The following is a 20,564-nucleotide window of genomic DNA, read 5'->3' as shown; positions in this document are numbered from 1 at the left end:
TTTCCTCTGGGCCTTCGTCTCTGGCCAACCCTCAAATGTTTCTCTCTGGCCCAGATCTCTCATGAGCACCAAATGGGGGTATCCGTCTGCCCATTGGGTTTCTCTGTTTGGATGCTCATCAGACATAGCAAACTCAACGCATCCCAAACCAAATTCATCCCCTGAATACTACTACCCTCCAAACCTCCTTTTTTTTTTTTTGCGGTACGCGGGCCTCTCACTGTTGTGGCCTCTGCCGTTGCGGAGCACAGGCTCCGGACATGCAGGCTCAGCGGCCATGGCTCACGGGCCCAGCCGCTCCGCGGCATGTGGGATCTTCCCGGACCGGGGCACGAACCCGTGTCCCCTGCATCGGCAGGCGGACTCTCAACCACTGCACCACCAGGGAAGCCCCCAAACCTACTTCTTGTTCAAGTTTCCCACTCAGTGAGGGCTCCACCATCCACCAAGCTGCTCAAGCCCAAGGAACTGGGTGTAATCTCTGACTCCTTCCTCACCCGCCCCCTCCCATGTATTTATTTACCAATTCCCCTGGACATTACCTTCTAAGCAGCTCTGAAGTCTGTCCAGGTCACTCTGCCCACCACCACCACTCCAGTCCACGGTGCCATCAGCATCCTTCACCTGGACCACAGCCCCTGCCTCCTCACTGGGCTCCTGGCCTCTCCATTCTACCTTCCTCCAGGCCATCCTCTGCACAGCAGCCTGAGTGGTCCTTCCAGTATGCGCGTGTCATCACGGCCTTCCCTTACTATGAACAAAAGTGGCTAGTTCAGCTTGCAACTCCAGCTATTAATACAAGTGTTTCTATTGATACAACCATTGTGCTTTATTTGCAGCCAAAGCATTTTCTGCTCCTTCTCATTTCATAACACAGTGTACCCAAGGGTTGAGTTAATACAATTAATATTTATTTACTGCTTCATCAAGTGCATTCTAAAGTGAAACTGGCATTAATTTTTTCTTCTTTTTTTACTGCAAGTGCCTGGCGGTGGAGAGCACGATGACCATAGCATGGTTTGACACCGTGACCTTGATTTGTGCTAAGGCAGCAGTCTAACCCAGATTTTGCAACATCACTGTAATGTCAACATAGTGACAATGGTAAATAATGTCCTATTATTTTTATGAAAATGGTTTGACCTGGCAACCCCCCCCCTCCCCAAAAGGGTCTCAGGGACTCCCATGGGCCACACGTTGAGAATAACCAAACTGGAAAACTTGTATCCACTCTTCAGATCTTAGCTCTCTCTCTGCACAGACCTTTAGTTGTCCCCCAAATCTGTTTTCTCCTTCTTCCTTAGTAATAGAACCCTCGAATTTGAGCTGAGCTCATTGTTGCCCAGATTTAAGTTATATTTCCCAGTCTCCCTTGCAGCTGGGTATGGCTAAATGACTCGGGTTTGGTTAATGGAAATAAAAGCAAGTGTTAGGTGCAACCTCTAAGGCATGTCCTTCAAGGGAGAGGGTGTGTCCTCCTTCAGGCAGGAATGCAAACATCCTTCCTGTGTACCGCCTGCCAGCTTTTCTCATTTACATGACTGAGCAGGCTCCTGTAGGCATTTAAGATTATAACCCCTGACCCGGCCCAGTTCTCTCCATTCACTGGTATATTCAACAAGTGTGCAGTGTTTACCAGCCCAAGGCACTCTGCTGGGACCCGGGGGTGTGATGTTAAGTAAGCTAGACATGGTGACACGGACACTAAACATTTAATAATTCCATCACAACTGGATAAGTGCTACAAAGGGAGAAGCACAGAATTTTGGGACAGCTTATCATAGGGAACCTTATTGCAACTGGGAGGTTGAGAAGGGCCTCCACAGGAAGCGTAGATCAGTAACCCCTGGGCTCTGCTCTCAGTGAAAGAAAATTCAACATAACAGAGGCTGGAATGAGACTGAGGTTGATTTCTCCCCTGAAAGAAGCCTGGAGGCGGGTGGTCCAGAGGTGAGGGTTGTGGGGTGAGGAACAGCACACCTACCCCAGTGGCAAGACTGGCTCTTTGTATCTTGCTCCACACCCTCATCCTGCGCATGACCTCTCCTCCTAGTCTGAGAAGGCTGCTCAGGCGCCCCAAGTTGAATGAAGGTTCCCTTGTGGTAAGACCTCCCAGTACCCTGTGCGGCTTCTCCCTTGGAAGCACTTATCCAAGTGAAACAATTATGAAATTATTGTTTAGTGTCTGTCTCACGGGCTACAGTGGTGACCACGTCTGTCTTACTTAGCACCCAGCAGAGAGCCTGGGGCCTGGTAGACTCTTAATACTTGTCGAATATATATATATTTTTTGCGGTACGCAGGCCTCTCACTGTTGTGGCCTCTCCCATTGCGGAGCACAGGCTCCGGACGCACAGGCTCAGCGGCCATGGCTCACGGGCCCAGCCGCTCCGCGGCATGTGGGACCCTTCCGGACCGGGGCACGAACCCATGTCCCCTGCATTGGCAGGCGGACTCTCAACCACTGCACCACCAGGGAAGCCTTGTCGAATACTTTTTCAAATATTAAGTTGTATTGATATTGATTGATTTTAAATATATGGTGGTAAAATTTACCATTTTAACCATTTTTAAGTGTTCAGTTCTATGCCATTAAGCACGTTCATGTTATTGTACAACCTTCACCACCATCCATCTCCAGAACTTTGTCATCTTCCCCCACTGAAGCTCTGTCCCTCTGAAATGCAAACTCTCTGTTCCCCCTCCCCCCAGCCCCTGGCTGTTGAATACTTTCTGAATGAATGAATGAATGCAGAGGGGCTATAGAAAGGCTCACAGACTTAAATGCCTATAGGAGCCTGCTAGTCACCATAACTGAGAAAAGCTGGTAGTAAACAATAGGGAGGGGTGAGGACTGAGGTAAACAGAGGCACTGCCTCCGCTCATGAGGGCAGCTACTAACCACACAGCTCCAGCTGAGCTAACAGTACAGGTTGTACCAGAACGTGAACCCAGAGTCGCCAGCTCTGCCAAAATTTCAGCAGAAGGTGGAAAACCAGACATTTATGTAATATCTCCTAATTTTAATGTTGGCAACTAATTTGGTGTTTTGTTCTAACACTGAATAAATCACACAAAGCATTCCAAGGGCTGGATCTAGCTCAGGGCCCACCAGTTTGCAACCGATGTACCAGATGGACGGTGTGGTGCCACCCAACTCTTGGGTCTGTGGCCTGTGAAGATGTGTTCCCAGGAACCAATGCCTCCCTCTGGGGTTTTCAAGCAGGAAAAGAAAAGGGGAAGAGACGGCAAGTTTATACTGGACATTTAGAACTGCGCTGTGCTTTATATGGCTGTGTATTTTATTTAATCCTTACAGCAATGATCGGGCATAAGTATTATTTTCCAGACCATACGGATGAGGAAACTGAGGCTCAAAAGGTTTAAGAGAATCACTAACAGTCACAAAGCTAGTAACTACACCTGATGGCACTAAGATTTGAACTTACCTGCTTGGCCCCTAATCCCTGGATGGTCCCCCTCACTCTACTACCTCTCCTCTTCATTAAGAAAGGCCAGGAGGGCTTCCCTGGTGGCACAGTGGTTAAGAATCCGCCTGCCAAGGCAGGGGACACGAGTTGGAGCCCTGGTCCGGGAAGATCCCACATGCCGCAGAGCAACTAAGCCCGTGTGCCACAACGACTGAGCCTGTGCTCTAGAGCCCAAGAGACACAACTACTGAGCCCGTGTGCCACAACTACTGAAGCTGTGTGCCTAGAGCCCGTGCTCCACAACAAGAGAAGCCACCACAGTGAGAAGCCCGCACACCGCAACAAAGAGTAGCCCCCGCTCACAGCCATTAGAGAAAGCCGGCACGCAGCAATGAAGACCCAACTCAGCCAAAAATAAATTAATTAATTAAATTAAAAAAAAAAAAAAGAAAGGCCAGGATGAAGGGGGAAGGGCAAGATAGGGGTAGGTGGTTAAGAGATACAAACTACTATGTATAAAATAAATAAGCAGCAGGAACCTATTGTACAGCACAGGGAAATATAGCCATCATTTAGTAATAACTTTAAATGGAGTATAATCTATAAAAATATTGAATCACTATGCTGTACACCTGAGACTAATATAATATTGTAAATCAACTTATACTTCAACTTTATTTTATTTTATTTTATTCTATTTATTTATTTATTTTAGCGGTTCGCGGGCCTCTCACTGCTGCGGCCTCTCCCGTTGCGGAGCACAGGCTCCAGACGCGCAGGCTCAGCGGCCGTGGCTCACGGGCCCAGCCGCTCCGTGGCATGTGGGATCTTCCCGGACCGGGGCACGAACCCGTGTCCCCTGCATCGGCAGGCGGACTTTCAACCACTGCGCCACCAGGGAAGCCCCTATACTTCAATTTAAAGAAAAAAAAAGAAAGGCCAGGATGAGGCTGAGGTGGCGGGAAGTCTTCTCCCACAGCAGTGGAGGGGGTAGGAGGCCCGTGACCTCATCTGGGGCTTCTGAGGCTGGGCATCAGCAGCATCCCTCACATCTATAGAGAGATTTTCCAGTTTCAAGGCACTGTCACATACATTAGCACGTGCCAGACCTTTTCAGCAAGGATTACGATCCTCATTTTACAGAAGAAACTGAAGTTAAGCTCTCTACCCCATTCTGTGACGGTAGGCACGGAGCATGGGGGTTTCCAGAAGTCTCCTGGTTCCTGAAACAAAGCTATTTTTGCCGCGTGTATTTTGTCTCCAGGCTGGAGGTGCGGGGGTAGACCAAGGGGGGAGCAAGAGATGGAGGCAGAGGGTAGCCAGCACCCAGGCTGCTGACAGAATGTTGGGGACCAGGCTGTGGGAGGAGGGGGGGGCCGCCTGTGGAGCAGGGAGGTTGGAAGCCCCAGGTGCAGTCCTGTGGTGGCCTCCTCACCAGAACAGCTGCAGTGGCACCCTCCACAGCCTGGCAAAGAGGGTGCGGGCGGGGCTTGGGGACGGGGGAGAGGGGGAGGGGGGCACAGAGGCTGTCCTCTGGGAAGCAGAGTTCTGCAGGGCTGAGTCACCTCCACCCAGGCCACATTCCACACCACCCCCCCGCCCCCGTTCCACGACCACTTTCTACAACTCTCAGAGGGTGGTTCCAAGGCCTCCCGCCCCATGGGAGGTATGAGCAGGCAAATTTCAGAGCCCAGCCTGGGCTCAGCCAGCTGGCACCTGCAGGCCCTGGGGAAACTGTCAGCCACAGAGTGGAGCAGATAGAACCCATCCCCACCCGAATCTCATTCCCTTCAAAGGGTGAACCCCACCTTGGGGTGGGCCCGAGCAGGGAAAGCAAAGCTCACCTCCTTTGGGGGAGGGGTAACAGCAGGGGCCCAGGCCTAGTACATCTGGCTGCTGGGGGAGGTGAGTCAGGGACCTTTGCGGGGCTGCCCTGTGGAGATGAGAAGATCAGATCAGGGATGGGGGACACACCGGCAACGGTGACCACAGGCCTGAAGGCGCACAGTATGGCCTCTTGCCTGACACGCTGGACTGGGCAAAGCTCTGGACCCCGTTTGGCCTCCAGAACTTCTGGAGGAGGCCGTCAGGTCCCTGGCAGGGCTGGGGGTGGAGGTCCTCAGAGAGGCCTCTTCCCTCTCTTGGCTTATGTCTCTTTCGGGCACTGTTCCCCACCATGATAGCGGGGTGCAACACGGACCCCGCGATTCCTGCTTCCTTCATCTCACACCCTCATGCTGTCCCCGACACTGTACGAGCATGGGCTCTGTGGCCAACAGAAAACAGCAGAAGGGATGGCATGTCACTCTCCAGATTAGGTTGTAAAGACATGGTAGCGTTTGTCTTGCTAGGTCATGAGCAGCCCTGTGAAGAGGCCCACGTGGGGAGAGACCAACACCCCTGGCCGGCAGCCACCTGAGGGAACCTTTTCACCTCCAGATCCTCCAGCCCAGCCCAGCCTTCAGATGCCTACAGCCCTGGCCCAAATCGTGGCAGAAACCCCCGTAATAGACCCGCACCAGAACTACTCAGCCAGGCTGCTTCCGGATTCCTGAACTTGTGAGATAATATCTTTACTGTCTTAAATTACTGAGTTTGGGGGTGATTTGTTATGTGGCAGTAAACAACTAACACACCCCCTTCCCTTTTTTTTGGCTGTACCGCGCGGCTTACGGGATCTGAGTTCCCCAACCAGGACTTGAACCCAGGCTACAGAGGGGAAAACCCAGAATCCTAACCACTAGGCCACCAGGGAGCTCCTCTCCCTTCCTTTTTAACGAGGACCTAAGGCGATTCCCCCTCCCCACACCCCCCATGAGCTCCCTGCCGCCTTACCGCCCTTTCCCCTCCAGAACTCCAACCTGGAATGTCAGTTTGCAGATAAACTTGGTGAAACAGGATGGATTAACCTCACTCCCTGGACCCTAAGAGGACATGGAAAGGGCTGGAGGTTGTCTTGCTGGATGGGGAGTGGGGCTCAGGGCCAGAGGGGCAGGAGCAGGAAAGTGACCCTGCCCCCAGGAGAGATCCCACAGAGATGGGCCGAGAATTAATCAAAGGAGCACTGTGTACACAAGCCCCCTGCCCCCACTTCCTTCCGCTCTCTGCTCCTCTCTTCCTCAGTGGGTGGAGGAACAGGTGGCCTCTGTCCCCTCCCTGTCCCCTTTGTGCAGGAGCGCGGGGACGTCCCTGCACAGAGCCTGTGAATCCTCAGTGACTCCTCTCAGAAGCCCAAAGGGCAGAGGGTGTCACCTCGTAGAGAGGAAGAATGTCACCCACAGAACTTTCCAGGAAACCCCTGCTCCATTAAAGCCTGGTGGCTTTCACCAGGGCCGTGGGCAGAGCTAAGGAGTCTCCTTGGCAGCGCCCCTAGCCCACACTGATGGTGCTAGAGTACGACCTTACAGTACGACCTTACAGTACGACCGTCCCTGGCGAGCCCCAGAGCCTCCTTTCTGCGCCCCTGTGTCCCTGCCTGTGATGAGACAAGGGTCACCACCATCCTAAGGCTGGGAACCTCAGATGGCCTCACATGGGTCTTTATTCAGGCCCCTCCCCACCGGGGCTCTGCACGGAACGAAGGTGCCCCTCTCCTCATTGTGTCCCCAAGTCTGTGGCCATTGTGTCTCCACGGGGCAGGTTTTCAGCTCCATGGTTCGTGTCTGTGTCACTGCACACAGCACACAGGCTCGGGGGACAGTGGCAGGGCCTTTGCCACATCCTGTGTCTGTGCACCCTCCCTTGGTGCCTGTAGACCAGCTCCCACCCGCTTGCAGTGTGTTCTCCCTCCAGTCCAGGGTGACAGCTCCCTCAGCCCAAGTCCAGAGCCCTGCAAACACTGCAGGCGGAGGGCTGGGTCCCTCGTGTGTGTGTGTGTGTGTGTGTGTGTGTGCGCGCGTGTGAGTGTGTGTGTGTGTGTGTGTGCGCTCTGCTAAAGCACCATCTGCCCCGCCCAGAGAAATGTTCCCTCCTAGAGAGACAGACAGACAGAGCAAGGAGGCAGTCAGGCTCATGGGTCTTCTCCTCCTTCGCGAATGGATGCCAAGCGCAATCACAGTTTTCAAAGCCCTTGTATTATCCAATATCTGCACAACCCCTTTGGGTACATTATCACCCTTGTCCCATTTAATAGATGAGGAAACTGAGGCTGAAGGAGACTAGCTCTGGTCACATCAGCACAGCCAGGATCAGAAGCCAGGGTTCCGGACTCCTGAGGCTTTAGCAGCAGCCAGAGTCTGGTTGTCTGTTCTCTTCCCCACGTGGGGGACTTTGTCCCCAGGACTCCCCTGTGTCAGATTTGGATCATAACTTTGTGCCAGGGCCAGGGTGATCTGTCCTGAGGGTGTACAGGGTGGGAGACAGTTGCTGGGTGCGCGCTCGTGCGCGGACCACGGAGAGCGCAGTCACAAAGGTAGAGCCAGCCCACGGGGCATGGGAGCTGCCTGGTCCCCGGTCCCCACGCTGCTAATCTGCCTCAGCCTGCCCTGGGACCTCCAGTGGTGTGTGACAAACAGAGACCACTGGGTGGCAGTGTGCTCTCGTGCCTGGGACCAGACAGGTCGCCTAGGGCTGCGGAATGTAGGGGTGAGGCAGAGGCTGCCACCCAGAAAGGTTGCGAGACCCCATCTCCGGGAGGACTCGACCCGGCAGGGCTGAGTGTGTGTGTGTGTGTGTGTGTGTGTGTGTGTGCGCGCGCGCTGCCGCCAGAGGGCCAAGGACAGTGCTGAGGTATGGCGTGCGTGGGGTGGGCCTGAGGGGCAAAATATAAAGGAAACCGGGCAGCCAAAGCAACGTGAGCAGAAGGACGGAGGAGAGGGCTGGAGGGGTGAGGGCTGCTCGGACCTTCAGGAAAACGACTCCCCAGGAGAAGGAAAGAGCAAGACGGAGACCAGGAAGAAAGAATCACGAAGAAACCAGGAACGGAAAAGGGGAAGATGCAAGACTGTCTGGGGAAAGTAGGTCAGAAGGCCAGGGTGTGAGAAGGGAGCCCCAGAGGCTGGGGAGAGACAGAACCTTCCCTGGGCAAGAAGGGGCCAGACTCAGGCTTGCTGCTGACGGGGAGTTTATTTGCACTGAAGTGCGGAGATGCAGGGGCTGCCCGGCTCCAGCTCAGGGCTGCTTCAGCTGCGGCTGCGGCTCCGGATCCTCTATCTTGCTCTGAGGCTGAGGTGGGTGAGTCCCATGCTCTAAGGCAGAGAATCTTCTTGGTCGCCACTGTGGGAAGACAGACACGGAGGGTAGGAGGAAGAGGAGGGGGAAGGGAAAGGGAATAAGCTATTCCTTCCCAGGCCCCTCTCTGCCCATATGGTCCCAGGCCTCCTCTCAACCCCTCCGAGCCTCCTTTGGTTCCTTCAGGCACAAGGGGTCCCTGGAGCGCAGAGGTTCATGGAGAGGGGGCTCGGAGGGCAAGTTCAGGGGTCAACCTTGCTCATCTACCTGAGGAAGGGGTGCCAGACAGCACACCGAGGACTGGGGAGGGGGCTCCCGGTTCACCCATCTTCTCCAAAGGTGAAAGCTAAAGGCTCCAGTCACCAACACGAGGAGGAAGAGGATCCCAAGGATGAGGAGCGGGAGGTGGCCTGTCTTCTGGGCCCCCAGGGCTCTCCCGGAATATTGGGCACCTACGGAGAGAGGTCAGGATTGCAACAGCCCTAGGGTCGTGGCTGGAAGGACACCTTGCCATACCCCCACATGTTACCACCAATGAGACCCAGAGAGTTTAAGGGACTTGTCCAGGGTCACTCAGCTAATTATTGGCAGAAGTGGGTCAGGCCTAGACAAGGGCTGGAGGTCAGCTCCCTGGCTGGAGAGAAAGAGCGGGGACGGGCCGTGGTGTGGGGAGGAGGTCTGGAAGTGGGATGGAGGTGACTGGTCTGGAGTCGGGGCTATGGCGCTGTGGGGTCTCGGACCTGGGCGGGACAGCTCGGTGAGATACACCGCAGTCCCGAGAAGCCTCTGCCCCTGGTACAGACGGCACTGCCAGGGCTGAGACAGGAGCCTGGCCTCTGGCATCAGCAGCCAGGGGCCTGCAGAGGTCCTGCGAGACCGCTCGTCCAGGGGGCTCCACACAAAGTGTTCTTGTCCAGATGCCGGAGTCACCTCACAAAGCAGTTTTCTCAGGTTGCCAGGTAATCCATGGGATTTGGGAGTCACTGAAAAAATTAGAGGGAAGAGATCTTTTGGGGCCCCGACCCCCTTACATGAAAGCATAGGCTCAACTCCCAAGTCTCAATTGACTTGACTCACCTGGGCTCTGACTGGGTGAGGTTGAGGGGAGGAGATCAGGGTCATGGCCAAATTAATCTTATCAAGACAAAGCTCTGGTCAGATCACTCTGCTGCCCCCAAACTTTCCAGGCTCCCTACTGCCTTCGGGGGACTGTTCAAACTCAAACTGGCCCGAAGGATCACATGACAAATATTTCAGGTTCGTTTCCACGACTTTCTACTCAAACGCTCAGAACCCCCATCGTTCCGGTGAGTTGGCCTCCCGGAGACCTTGCACTTTTCCTGCTTCCATGCTGTGGCTCACATCTGTGTCCCCCAAATAAATTCTATCCCTATTTCTGAATGTCTAGAGAACAGATCAACCGATCTAAGGACAGAGCATCTCGAAGCTGTGCGGTGGGGATGGGCAGGAGGAGAAAATTGATGAATGGCCTGGAGCTGAGCATGGTGTACAGGCCCCTGAAGGTTTGCTGCCACAGACACCTGAGTTTAGCCCCAAGTCTGGCACTTCCCAGCTCTGTGACTTTGGAAAAGTTCCTTCTCTGTAAAACAGGGACAACAATCTCTCTCCCATTGAGCTGTCATGCAGATAGCTTGGAAAACTGACTCAAGACAGTTGACCCTCAAGAAGACCTTGGACAGAAAGAATTGGTAGGCTGTGGTAACTGACTGGGAAGGGGGAAGTTGAGGATGAGTAGGACACGAGTGGCTGACGGGAAGGTGACTTAGCAAGAGGATTGGGTGCGAGGAAAAGATGAGGCTCAGAGAGAGGCTGAGGTGTGGGTACCATATCTATGTAGAGATACGTGGGAAGCAAGTGGAAATCCAGCTCTGGTCTTCAGGAGATGTGTTGTTGGCAGATTCATTTATTCATTCAACCAATATACATTATTAAGTGCCTACTTTGTGGTGCTACTATTTAGTGGCATAGCTGAGTACGGCAGACACAACCAAGCGGTGATAGTTACCGATCAATCAACACATACTTTCTGAGTTTGTTTGGTTTTTTCTTCTCTGTTTGTTTTATACTGTCTTGAAAAAGCCCTCGCTCAGTAAATATTTGCTGACTAAGGGATGGATTTATTAATTCCTCCCCAATCCAGGCCACTTCCTGCAACTTTAACCCAGGCCCTGGCTCCAAAGTGGGCACGGATTCTTGAACTATATTCCACTTCTCTTGAACCATTCAAACTTTTGCCACCTCTCCTTCTAACTTCTCTGACCCTCCCCCCAATTCAGAGCAGGGGAGTCCCTTACGGAAGAGTGGAACACTCATCCAGTGACTCAGGGGAGATTTTCAGTTTCTTTTCTTTATATGGGGGCGAGAAAAGAGGAGGCCACAAGGGGCATCCCCCTGCAACTTGTGCCCAGTGGCCTGGCATCATGAGGCGGACTTGCCCAGTCTTTGCCCAGCTAGCCTTCCCTTCCTGAGCTTCCCCACCTGGGGCTGACCTGTGATGACTGCCAAAGTAACAGTGGCACTGAGCTGCTGCCCCTGCAGGTGGACGCCGCAGGTGTAGGTCCCAGCCTGGGCCTGGCCCACAGCCTCTAGTAGAAGGGTAAAGTTGCCATGGTCTCCAGCCACCAGGAGGTCGGGGCCTCCCCCAGGAGGGGCCCATGTGGCAGTGAGGGAAGACTGGGTGTCCACACCCGGAGGCAGGTGGCAGGGCAGCTCCACCCTGGAACCCGCTCCAGCGTATACTGTCAGAGGGACTGGGGGCTCCAGGCCTGCAAAGAAAAGGGAACCCCAAGTTACAAAGGAGCTGGAGCGCTAGGTCTGCAGGGAAGGGAGGAGGAAGGGTGAAGGAGGTGGTCCGGCTCTGGAGAGTGCTAAGGAGCTGAATAAGGTGGGTGAACTGCGGAAGCTCAGAACCCCCAATGTGCAGGGGCCAGCAGGAGACCAAAGACTGGCAAGAGGGGCTGGATGACCAAGGGAAAAGCTACAAGGGAGAAGCCGCTGAAAGGCTGCAAAGAGAAAGAGAAAGGAGTGGGACAGTGAGGCCCAGAGCAATCACAGGTGCCATCAGCTTGGTTTGGGGGCTCATTAGTCCGGGGGAGGTGACGGGGGGCAGGGGGGCAGGAAGGGGTTGCGGTCAGGTGTGAAGGCAGACTGGAGGAGTTACCCAGAACAGTGAGACTGTACGTGGTGGAGACATTGAAGCCATCTCTGTAGGTGAGGGTGCAGCCCCAGGTCCCAGAGTCCAAGGGGCTGACATGGGGCAGGAAGAGGAAGTTTCCCGCTAAGAGGTGATGGGGGGACTCCTGAACGGGGACTCTGCCTGGGTCCTGGAACCAGTGCACAGAGGCTGGGAGATCAGGGCGGCTGAAGGAACAGTTCAGAATGACGGAACTGGAGGTCCACAGAGACCCGAGGGGGCTGGCAGTCACTGCGCAAGGACAGAGAAGGTTGATCAGGCCCACTTTCCCGACACATCAGGCCAACTAAGCTGGAAGCTCCTGGAAACAGGCAGCCGGCTGTAGATCTCTTTGTCTTCTCTCTCCCAACCCTCCTCCCACCCACCCAGCCCAGGGCCTGGCCCCTGGAGGTGCTTAAGATGCATGCCCAGGGGTCCCCTGCCTACTTCCCCTGCCCCCTGCCTCCAGTTCACTGGGCTTGGTCTATGCTTCCCCTTCTCCAGGCCTTGCTTGAGGATCCGCACTAAGCCCACCCTGAGCTACAAGACTACAGATGTCTCAACGGAGTCACTCCAGCCCCGCACTCTCCCCTCAAAGGGGTGCCTCCCCTCCTCCACCCTGGCACTCCCGCTGTGGGTCGGGGAAGCGGAGCTCAAGGGGTGATACGATCTCTCCACCGGGCCCTCCCCCGACACACGTGCTTCTCCGGGGTCACCTTCCACCCCGCAGGCAGGCTCGCCGGCCCCTTCCGCCCCTCTGCTCGGGGCTCTCCGGCAGGGCCTGGGGCGCATCCTTAGAAGCACAGCCAGCCTCTGCCCAGCCCTTCCTGCCTCCGGGGCGGCGGGATATGGGGCGCCCTCCTCCTAGCCCCGTTCCCCCCCTCCATCCCCCGCCCCGACACCTACCCGCCGCCTGGCCCACGCGCAGACGGAGGCGGCAGGCGAGAGCGCGGTCTCCGAGGCGCACAGCGGCATGGTACTCGCCGGCGTCGGCGCGTCGGGCCGGGCGCAGCCACAGCGAGAAGTCCCCGCGCTGGAGGCCGCGCTCATCCAGCTGCACGCGGGGCTGCAGGGGCGGCCTCCCGACGCGCAGGCCCCCGGGAGCCAGCCTAAGCACCGTGTAGCGGCGGGGCCCCGGGCCCTGGGGGGAGAGCGCCGCGGGCTCACTGGGCGGGAGAGAGATGGGACTGAGAAATCCGAGGGGAAGAAACCCCGGGGAAGAGGCCGTCCAACCACACTCCGAGGATGAGGAAGCCCACCCAAAGGGAAGATCTCTGGACTGCTAACCGCCCCGTCCCCCGCTCCAGTTGGCCAGCACCATCCACTACCGGAGAGAGGCAGGCGTGCTGGGGGATGCAGGTGTGAGCGGGGCAGGCTGCGGAGGAAGGGCGGGGAGGGGGCCGGTGGGCGGCAGGGGAGGCTGAGCCACTGGCTTCAGAGGGACTGACAGCTCTGGGGAGAACAGAGGGCTGGCTTGGGCCTGGGACTGGAAGTCTGCATGCCTTTACTGCTGGATCTGGGGGTCTTGTTGCTGCAGTTTGGGGTGCATACCTGTCTGGTAGATGCTGCCAAGTGACTTGTCTTGTTCGCAGAAGGCTGAGATCCTGGAGGGGGATTGTGGGGCTGCAGGGGAGCTGGGCAGGAGCCCCGTCCTGGGCCCACACCTCTGGGACCTCTGCCCCAGGGTCTGGAGCCTCCACTGGGGAGGAAAAGAGAGGCCAAGGGGAGGGGCCATGAGCCAAGAGACTTCAAAGCAGAGAAGGAGCCTCAGTGTTTTCTGAGGGAGAAACAGGGCTGAGGGAGACCTTGGGTTTCTGCCCGTTCCCTGCCAAGGGGAAGACCTAAGAGAGGCTTTGGGGGCTGAAGGACCGCCCCAAGAAAGGCGTTAGAAGAATCCACCCAATCTAAGGACCTTGGCATCTGTGTGGTCAACGAGAAATCCCTCCTCACCCCCTGCTGTGGGTCTGGAGGTCAACCCTCCCAGAGGATGGTCCCCACCTTACCTGCAGCTGCCCACAGCAGTTGCAGAAGCAGCCAGACCGAGAACCGAGCCTCCCACATCTCCTCTGAGCCCTGGGCCACGCAGCCCTCCAAAGGGAAGAGGTCAGAAAGCGGGGAAGGACTGATGTTCAAAAGAGAGGTTCTGCAAAGAGGGTGTTGGAGAAAGAGAGTCTAGAAAAAGGAATGGAGGCCTGGAGAGAGAGGGAGGAACCAACGACCAGGGGCTGGAATCTCAGAGGAAAGCCTGGCAGATCCGGCAGCTGGAGGGTGCAGTCAGGGATGGGGTGGGGGTCCCGGAGGACGGGGCAGGGCGCTGGCAGAGAGCAGAGTGGAGGTAAGGTGGCTGTCTTGAGCTAGAGGCCCTTCTGCTGCTCCCAGGGCCCTGGCCCCTGTCCGTCTTCCCTCCACCTTCCGCACTTCCCCTCCCCGTTGCCCCCCCCACCCCAGCACCCCAGGGCTCACGGTTTCGCTTCGCAGTGGAAAGTCTGAGGGGGCTGATTCCCAGCAGCATTACCTCCACCCCTGTGGTGGCGCTCCCCTTGTTTATTTCCTCAGTCCTGGGTGTCCCCACCGCCCTCTCCCCTCCTCCCCCACCCTCCCGACTGTTCTCTTTCCCCGAGGAACTTCTGCCCCTATCTTCTGCCTTGAACTACTCACTTGCCCATCTCTGAGCTGCCTCCCCAGGCCCCAGTCACGCTTTCTTGGCAAGTCCTTTCCTTGGTACTCATCCCCTCCCTTATTCCCTTACCTTCCCAGAACTTCATTACCCTCGTCTACCTGTCTCCCTACCCATCCAATGACTCCTAGAAGCTCTACTGTACCCTAAGAGATGGTAGGTCTGAAGAGGGGCACCCCACACACAGGGAAAAGAATAGCTACACTGTACTGTGCCTTCATTATGTGCTGGGCATTGTAGTGGGCACTTTGTGTACAATAACTCATGAAATCTAATATTATCCCCCATTGTACACATGAGGAAACTGAGGCAGGCTCAGAGATTAAAGGTGAGGTAGGGAGTGTGAAGACAAAAGCTGTGTGTGTGTGAGACCCTGACCCCGGGTGAGTTACAGGTGTCTTCTCATCTTTGGGGATGAATGGTATCAATGAATCACACACACCCCTCTACAGCTCAGACCTCTGTGTAATCAGCAGGCTCTCCCAATCCAGAGGCTCTGAACTAAGAGGGCAAGGGTGATACGGAAAAACGCAGAAATCTTGCAGCAGGGATCCTGCCTCGGGAAAACCTGAGGCAGAACTGGGGAAGGAAGCCTGAGAAGGCCGGAGGGGAACTCCTCCCCACGCCACCCAGCCTGCGGAGCCAGAGCTTGCAGCAGGCCTGGAACCGCAAGAGGTCCTGGAGTTCTCCCTGCTTGACCAGGAAGGAGCTCACTGCTCAGGGCCAGGCAACTCTCACTCCATCCAAAGAGGCTGAGACCCAGGTCTCCTGCCCTCTCCCACTTCAGGGGCGGGACTTCCTGTCTCTGAGGCTGTTTCTTTGCCTGGTTCAGCACAATAGGGCTGGTAGCTTTCCACTGGGCTCAGCACTGTCTAGCCTGGTGTGGGTTAGCAGGGAAGGGTGTGTGTATGGCTGGGAGGAACATCCCCAAGAATCCAAAACCAGGACGCGCGAGTCAGCTCTCAGAGACACCGCCCCACCCCCGCCCCACCCCCCATCCACCCGGAGCGCTGCTGCTCGTCTTCTCGCGGGGTGGGTGGTAGGAGGGTGCCGCTGATTTTTTATAGAGGGGAGGGGTCCTGATAGAATGTGCCATCGGCCACCCTCCTCCTCGCTCTGCGCGGGCAAGCAGGAGACAGGTTAAAAACAGAAGCGCGACCGTTTCTTTATTAAATTATACAAAAAGGGGAGGGGAGGGGGGCAGCTGTGGGGCTCGGCCCCAACCCTGTTCCCACCCCGGCCTGGCGCTGTCTGAGAGAAGGGGATCTGAGGGAGACCCAGGGATCAGGCAGAGTAGGGATGGGCAGGACGTGAGGCTGGGATGCAGAGGTTAGGAGGGAGAGGCTCCCGGAGGAGGGGGGGGTTGGCTGCGGGGATGGAGGAAGAGAGGAGGGGGAGGGAGGGGCCACTGGGGACCAGCTGGGGAGCTCAGATGGAGCAGGTCAGGAGGTGGAAGATGGCAGTGCGGATGGAGGGGGCAGTGTGTGGAGGGGCGGCATGAGAAGGCTGGGGAGAGAGAGGGCGGCAGCTCTGGCGCGGGGCCCAGAGCAGGGAGCCAGGTGAAGAGCGGCTGTGCTCGGCTGTCCCTACCCTCACCTCCAGGCCCCCCGAGGGGCCTCCCACCCCCAGCCCACTGGCAGGGGGCTCATGCCGACGCCCCATTTTCTGTCTTCTGCCGCTTGGGATCCGCTTCATCCTGTGGAGAGGGAGAGAGCTGCGGTAGCTGTCACCTGGAGAGGGACCGCCCTCTGTGCTGCTCCAGCCCCCGCCCTGCACCACCGGGATCTAGGTCCAAATCCAAAGGGCTCCCGGCCCTGCTGCATCCCTGACAGCCCCTCAGCCCACAACCCAGCCCAAACCTCCTCTTCAGCAGCTCTCTTCAGCGCGGGCCCTTCGTCCTCATCTTCTTCTTCTTCCTCATCTGAGGAGCCAGAAATGGGTCATTGGGGAAGGGCTGGAAGCTCCAGCAGAGACCCCCTGTGGCGGCCCTCAGCCCTGCTCCAGCTTTTCAGACCCGCCCTGACGGTGCCTGAGCCCAGCCTTCCCTGCCCCTCCCCACCTTCCTCGTCTCCTTCATCCTCCTCCTCGCCGTCCTCGGCGGTCTCTTCTTCCTCCTCAGCCCCGTTCTCCTCCTCCTGCGGAGGGGAGAGGGAGAGGGAGGCGTCAGGATGGCCCTGTGCCTCCACCCACCGTCAGCGCCAAGGGTAAGGGGCCTGAGGGCGGGGCGGCGAGGATGGGAGGGGTCAGGGCAAGGCAGGCCCCCAGGAAGGGGGCTGGGGGCACGTGGGCAGGTGACCCCTCCTCACCTCCACCACTTCTTTCTTCCGCTCTTTCCGGCTTGCCTTCTCCTCCACCTTCTCTTTCTTCTCCTTTAGGTCCTGCAAGAGAGAGAGAGGTCACCTTCCTCTCACCACAAACGATCCGCAGCCCTTAAGTCCCTCCAGGCCCGGTTCTCCCTCTGCAGTGACTTTAGAGGAGTGGGAGAGGGAGAAAGTGGGCAGTGCGGCTTGGAGACTGAACAGAGGTCCCAGGGCCCTCACAGCCACAGAGGGGCTGAGACCAGACACCTTCCCCAAGACTCGAGGGAGGAGCAAAGTGATGAAGCCCGGGAACAGGCAGCCAAGGTAAGCTCATCACCGCCAACCTCACCGGCTGAAGAGTTCAGCTCAGCAAAGCCAATCCCCTCCATCTGCTCGCAGCCCTGACGCCCCACCCCCTCTGGAGGTCCCTCCTTCGCCTGCCCCCTCCCTCTGCCGGCCCAGCTCGGCCTTTTGTCTACCTCTGGGGCCTTTTCCTGAGTACTCTCTCCTGGGCATCCCTCCCAGCTTCCCTCTCAGCTGCGAAAGCCTTTGTTTCTGCCTTTGTGCCCCCCTAATCCTCAGGCTCGTACCTGGCCCAACGCTACAGGAATAGGAAGCGCCCCTTAGCACGACTCCGGGTGCCCCCTCTCACTTCCGCCCACTCCTGCCCCCCAGGCAGTGCAGCTGGCTTCCTCCTCCCGACCACCCATGGTGCGTGCACCAGCACGGTGTGGGCCCTGGTGTGGTGTGTGCACTGGTGTGGCAGAAGGGTAGGAGTCACCGTTGCGGGGGGCGGGGGGGATGTAGGGGAAGTGGGATAAGGGAAACGTGGAAGGGAAAGACTCTGGGACCTAGTAGACTGACAAGGTCTGTGTGGGCGGGATGGGAAAGTAGAGGGGAAGGTCCCTGCGTAGAGTCCCCTCCCTCCACACGGCCCCTCTCTCCTTCCCAAGACCCCAGCAGGCACACCTTTGATGTCTTGTCCTGATATGATGTGGCCCGGGGAGGGGCTCACAAGAGTCCCCTCTCTCGGGACACCACACCGGCCCTTCCAACTGAGACTCCAGTCCTCTCTCTACCCCACCCCTTGGCAGGCACTGTGGTGTCTCTGTGATCGGATCGGATCTGGTGTTGGTGTGCAACTGTGTATCCGATTCCACGGGGATGGAAGTTTTCTGGGTGAGTAGATCGCCCGGGGAGGGTGTGTCCTTTCTGGAACAGGGTTGGGACAGGAGAGAGGTTTGGTGCTGGGTGGTTGGCCTGGAGGGACGCTCAATTCCCTTCTCCCTTTATGGGGAGCGCCAAACGCTTGCCCCTCTCACTCCAGCTAGGTTTCTTCATGCCACTGCTGTCCTCATTTCTCCGCCACATGGTCGGTATGGCATTTCTACTACCTGGCGGGCTTTCCCCTACATCCTGGGCCTGGAGAGCCAGGGGATCGTCAGCTTCTCTCTGGGGGCCCCAGCACCAGGTCTGCACGGCCCTGGCCTGAGTTTCTCATCGGGGCTGATGGAGGGAAGGAGAGTGAGTGCCAGGGAGGGAGGGAGTCTACCAGAGGCCGAAGTCCAAGGGGCTGGGCCCTCTCCTCCCCTGTCTGGTCCTGTCCTTCTGGTCACTGTCCTTCCATGATCCCTTTTCCAGGAGGGTATGTGACCTAGGTCTTGTGCTAGGCAGCTCTCTGGCCTCATTTACTCAACACGGGCACACACACTGACACAGGCTGACACTGATTCACACACACAGCTACAGAGGGGCACCCCCGCGATCCGGAGACACATGGCCCGGTGTTTGGGCATTCTGGCACACACTCTTGAGACGGCACAAGAGCACAGTGGAGCCACTCGGCACTCACAAAGCAGCAACACGGTTCCAGAACAGCTACGTCTCCACACGCACACATGTAACTGACACGGGCAGTCCCACACACTCGCTGGATTTCAGACATACAAAGACACCTACTCAGTGAAGTCACATGCCACCGCACAGCCCACCGGAGGGCCGTTCAGCACACCTTGTCAGATCTCACACGGAGCCCCCGTCTCCCACTGCCTCGAATCCCATTGGTTCCCCCTTTCACTTCACCGGCCTGCAGGAGACCTCTGTGACCTCCTCAGCAATCACCCCCCACCCAAGGTCGGGCTCCCAGCCCCCAAACCCTGGCCGAATTAATTTCCCCAAGCGACACTCAGCAGGTTCCCTAGGGAAATTAGAGAAAGGCTGGAAGAGAGGCAAGGCCGAAGGGATGGGGCCAGGGAGAGAGCTGACGGGAGCAAGGGCGGCGCGATGCAATGCCATGCAATGCCGGGCCCCAGCTTTTTCGAAGGCTGTTCCCGGCCCCCTTCTGGTTTTTAGGAATTCAAGATTCTTTAAGCGTGGGGGGAGACGCTGGAGGAGGGCTATGCAGACTAAGAGAGCTGAAGGCCAGTGGACGAAGGAGTGGATTCAGATGGAAGGAAAGGAGGGAAGGAGAAAATAGACAGAGGCAGTAGCTGTCGGAGGAGAGAGAAGCAGGAGTCGGTTGGGCCTCGAGGGGAGGGGCCGAGAGGAGCAGCCTCCCTGGAGAGTCCTGTTTACACCGGAGGCTCTCAAACCGCTTAGCGGAGGAAAGGTGAGGTCAGACTGGAAGGGAAGACAGGGGACGGGGCGCCGGAGAGGGGCTCGGGGGAGGGGGCAGGGTAGATGAGACGCGCAGAGCTCCGACGGTCACCGGCCGGGGTGGAGGCGCGCGAGCCGGGCCCGGAGAGGGGTGGGGACGGCGCGGGGCCGGAGCGGCCAGGCCGGGAGCCGGGCGCACGGCGCTCGGGAAGCTAGAGGGCGCTGGCGCGAGCCGCGCGGAGCGGGGCAGGCAGCGCCAGGCTGGGGCGCGGGGGGAGGGCGGAGCGGGGTCCGCCGGGACCCCGCACCCGGGTAGCAGCTTGGGGCCGTCGGGGGCGGCCTGGGGCGCACGACTGCGCGGAGCCCGGGGGGCGTGCGGGGGCCGGGCCACCGCCGGCCCCGCCCGTACCTTGGCGCTCAACTCGGCCGCTGCCTCCACGCTCTTCTCCGACATGGTGCCGGGGCCGGGGCCGGGGCTGGCGGGGAGTCGGGGTCCCGGGGCCGGGACGGAAGGGCCCTGGACGGCGGAGGGTGGCCGCGGCCGGAACCTGGCGCGGTGGCGGCGGCGGCGGCGACAGCGGCAGCGGCGGCCGCTCGGCAAGCTGGGGCTCAGGAAGAGGCGGCAGAGGCGCGCGGGGTGGGGCGGGGGTGAGTCTGGAGCGGAGACCCGCAGGGCTGCGGCCGTCCGGAGGGCGGGCGGAAGGGCGGTGCAGGCGGTGGCCGGCGCGCTCCGGCCGCGGTCGCTCGGTCCTCGGCTCGCCGCCCCCGCACCCGCAGAGCTGCCGCCGACCAGCCGCTGCCGCCCCCGGCCAGGGAACCCGCTTATAAAGCGGCGCTGCCCGACGGGAGGGGCTTCCCAGGGGTGGGGCAGGCGGGAGCGGGGAGGAGAGGAGAGGGGAGGAGGATGAAAGCGGAGGTTGGAGAGGTGGGGATAGGAGGATGAAAGCGAGGGGAGGGAGCGCGCGAGAGGCGGGAGGGAGGACTACACCAGGAGGGGGAAATGGAGAGACTACGGTCGCGGCGAAAGGAGTGGGGCGAGGAGGTGGGAAGGGGTGGGGTTCCTGTGGGGAGGGACCTCTCCGAATCCCGACCTACTGCCGGCGAATGTGGAGTGTGTCTTTTGGGGGCGGGCTGGAGGAGGGATGGCCTGGATCCTACAGACACCCCACCAATAGCCTCGAGATTTTTGCCAAGGGGTG

General features: G+C 58.1%; 2 protein-coding genes across 3 annotated transcripts; both read right to left on the bottom strand.

Annotated features, from left to right (window-relative positions):
* Positions 1-8,492: 8,492 nt before the first annotated feature.
* LAG3 (lymphocyte activating 3) lies at positions 8,493-14,241 on the bottom strand. 2 transcript variants are annotated; one of them, XM_081248479.1, is made up of 8 exons: positions 13,797-14,241; positions 13,242-13,492; positions 12,700-12,955; positions 11,782-12,045; positions 11,111-11,386; positions 9,341-9,583; positions 8,925-9,052; positions 8,493-8,645 (listed from the first exon to the last, which is right to left on the bottom strand). In XM_081248479.1, exons 1-8 carry the CDS (start codon positions 13,852-13,854, stop codon positions 8,541-8,543), a joined length of 1,581 nt encoding a protein of 526 aa, XP_081104605.1. In that variant the 5' UTR covers positions 13,855-14,241; the 3' UTR covers positions 8,493-8,540. The 2 variants fall into 2 exon arrangements, with proteins under 2 accessions (XP_081104605.1, XP_081104604.1); XM_081248478.1 differs by having other exon boundaries at positions 12,700-12,959; positions 13,345-13,492.
* Positions 14,242-15,610: 1,369 nt separating this feature from the next.
* Positions 15,611-20,307, bottom strand: PTMS (parathymosin). The gene is made up of 5 exons (XM_081248505.1): positions 19,775-20,307; positions 16,777-16,848; positions 16,530-16,605; positions 16,330-16,391; positions 15,611-16,166 (listed from the first exon to the last, which is right to left on the bottom strand). The coding sequence occupies exons 1-5, from the start codon at positions 19,817-19,819 to the stop codon at positions 16,116-16,118; spliced, it is 306 nt and encodes a 101-aa protein (XP_081104631.1). The 5' UTR covers positions 19,820-20,307; the 3' UTR covers positions 15,611-16,115.
* Positions 20,308-20,564: the final 257 nt, after the last annotated feature.

The sequence above is a fragment of the Mesoplodon bidens genome (genome assembly GCF_964165515.1).
Source record: "Mesoplodon bidens genome assembly, chromosome: 11".
Classification (NCBI taxonomy): Eukaryota; Metazoa; Chordata; class Mammalia; order Artiodactyla; family Ziphiidae; genus Mesoplodon; species Mesoplodon bidens.
Note: the sequence above shows the minus strand (reverse complement) of the source record. Positions and strands in the feature narration are given on the sequence as shown.

Bases quoted from the DNA above. Each gene is read 5' to 3' on its own strand.
- LAG3 (XM_081248479.1), bottom strand. From the start codon at position 13,854: ATGTGGGAGGCTCGGTTCTCGGTCTGGCTGCTTCTGCAACTGCTGTGG. The intron at 12,046-12,699 runs GTAGGTGTCGGG...GTCCTTGCGCAG, and splicing joins GCGCGTGGGCCAGGCGGCGG to TGACTGCCAGCCCCCTCGGG. The intron at 11,387-11,781 runs GTAACTCCTCCA...TTTTCTTTGCAG, and splicing joins GTACAGTCTCACTGTTCTGG to GCCTGGAGCCCCCAGTCCCT.
- PTMS (XM_081248505.1), bottom strand. From the start codon at position 19,819: ATGTCGGAGAAGAGCGTGGAGGCAGCGGCCGAGTTGAGCGCCAAG. The intron at 16,849-19,774 runs GTACGGGCGGGG...TCTCTCTTGCAG, and splicing joins CGGCCGAGTTGAGCGCCAAG to GACCTAAAGGAGAAGAAAGA. The intron at 16,606-16,776 runs GTGAGGAGGGGT...TCCCCTCCGCAG, and splicing joins GGAAGAAAGAAGTGGTGGAG to GAGGAGGAGAACGGGGCTGA.